Raw genomic sequence first — 2,405 nt, forward strand, 5'->3', positions numbered from 1 at the left:
AATGAATCAACACAATATCAAGATCATGAGACACAAGTTGAAGAACCTTTATTGGATGTTATGAAGTTGATAAGGAAGTTGCCATCTTCAATGGTTGAAGTTCAAGAACTAAATGTAGTTCAAGAAAAGGTTAATGAACCAGTTCCAAACCAAATTGAAGAACAACCAAATCCAACACAAGGTGAACAAGTTGCACAAGCACCTCGTAGAAGGTCTACACGAGAACATCATGTACCAATTAGATTAAATCTAATGGTACACGATTATGTATCAAATGAGGTTGATCATAATGATGATGACCTTAAGACCTATGAAGAGGCTATACAAAGTTCTGACTATGAGAGATGGAAAAAGGCCATGGAATCCATGAAGGAAAATAAAGTATGGACTTTAGTTGAACCTTCAAAGGATATAAAACATATAGGTTGTAAATGGGTTTTTAAGAAAAATATTGGAGTAGACGGAAAGGTGGAGACCTACAAAGCCCGTCTTGTTGCCAAGGGATATCGTCAGAAAGAAGGAGTCAACTATGATGAGACTTTATCTCCCGTGGCAATGCTCAAATCAATTCGGATTTTTCTTGCTATAGCAGCATACTACGATTATGAAATATGGCAAATGGATGTGAAAACAGCTTTTCTTAATGGTGAGCAAGAAGAGGATGTGTACATGACACAACCTGAATGTTTAACATCTCCGTATGATCATAATAAAATTTGCAAGCTACATAGATCCATTTATGGACTAAAGCAAGCTTCTCGAAGTTAGAATATTCACTTTAACAAGACAATTGAAAAGTTTAATTTTGTTAGATGCGAAGACGAGCCTTGTGTGTACAAAAAGGTTAGTGGGAGCACAATTATATTCTTAATACTTTATGTTGATATATTTCTCATCGGGAATGATGTACCAGCATTACAAAGTACCAAGATTTGCCTATCTGAACACTTCTCCATGAAAGACTTAGGAGAAGCAGCTTATATATTGGGAAAAAAGATCTATTGAGATAGATCTAGGAAGCTTCTTGGGCTTTCCTAGTCCTTGTACATTGATAGCATCTTAAAGAGGTATAATATGGATAATTCCAAAAATGGCTATCTACCGATAGGCGCTGGAATTACTCTCAGTAGGGAAGATTGTCCTAAAACACCTGAAGAAAGAGAACGCATGAGTAGGATCCCAGAGGCTAGTGCAATGGAACCTATCATGTATACCATTACATATACACATCCTGATATGGCTTATGCACTAGGAGTGACTAGCCAATATCAGGCAAATCCTGGTGAGGAACATTGGAAGGTGGTAAAGACCATTCTTAAGTACTTAAGAAGGACTAAAGACCAATTCCTCATTTATGGAGATTCTGAGTTGAAACTTGAAGGTTATACTGATGCAAGCTTCTCTTCAGATAGAGATGATAGCAAATCTATTTCTGGTTATGTATTCACCTTAAATGGTGGTGCAGTGAGTTGGAAAAGCTCCAAACAAGCTACAGTGGTTGATTCAGTCACTGAAGTTGAATATATAGCAGCTAGTGAAGCTGCTAAGGAAGCTATATGGATGAAAACGTTATTAACTGAACTTGGTATGGTTCCTTCAATAAAAGGTGCAGTTTCATTATTGTGTGACAATACTGGAGCCATTGCTCAAGAAAAAGAACCAAGATCACACTAAAAATCCAAACACATCCTGCGAAGGTATCACTTGATAATAGAGATCATTGAACATGGAGACGTCAAGATTCAAAATGTTGATGGAAAGAAAAATGCTGCAAACCCATTCACTAAAGCTCTTGGAGCAAAGGAGTTTGACAAGCACAAGTGAAAATTGGGAATGAAGTACAAGAGCGATTGGCTCTAGTGCAAGTGGGAGATTGTTAGGGATATATTAAATATGCCCTAGATCCAATCTCATATTTGATGATTTGAACATATTTTTATGAATGTTATTTGATATAAAAATATATGAAATTTGATATTCATTTATCATAGTTATTATTAATTGCTTGATTAATTTAATAAGGTCTTTGATTAAATTTTGAGACTTATCATCACGATGGAGATCATAATAGTCAGAGTAAAATTTCTTATAATTTAATCTAAATTTGTTCATGATCGTAGAATTATTAATTTCGACATTAGTAATCTGGTTAGATCAATATTTATGTGATTGTCTTTATTAGATAAAGATTAGTTGATCTCATTAACTAAATCATATGGATAGATGATGCATATAGAGGTATGATCATTGAACCGGCTCATTGGATAATTCCTAATGGTTAGAATTACCATAAACTGTCAATAGGATATTCTCTTGAAGAATGTGATGTAAGAGTTTTCTTTGACCTGATATTATCATAGTAATTGATAAGTTATTTATCGTACTTTGATACTAGACACCTATGG

At 34.7% G+C, this 2,405-nt stretch overlaps 1 protein-coding gene across 1 annotated transcript; it reads left to right on the forward strand.

Annotated features, from left to right (window-relative positions):
- The first annotated feature begins 1,074 nt into the window (after positions 1-1,074).
- LOC138904477 (secreted RxLR effector protein 161-like) lies at positions 1,075-1,674 on the forward strand. Its single transcript, XM_070192975.1, has one exon. The coding sequence runs from the start codon at positions 1,075-1,077 to the stop codon at positions 1,672-1,674; it is 600 nt and encodes a 199-aa protein (XP_070049076.1).
- The last annotated feature ends 731 nt before the right edge of the window (positions 1,675-2,405 follow it).

Source organism: Nicotiana tomentosiformis, chromosome 2 (assembly GCF_000390325.3).
Source record: "Nicotiana tomentosiformis chromosome 2, ASM39032v3, whole genome shotgun sequence".
NCBI classification, from domain to species: domain Eukaryota; kingdom Viridiplantae; phylum Streptophyta; class Magnoliopsida; order Solanales; family Solanaceae; genus Nicotiana; species Nicotiana tomentosiformis.

What these genes read in the sequence shown, in the direction of transcription:
- LOC138904477 (XM_070192975.1), top strand. Translation starts at nt 1,075, where the DNA reads ATGGATAATTCCAAAAATGGCTATCTACCGATAGGCGCTGGAATTACT.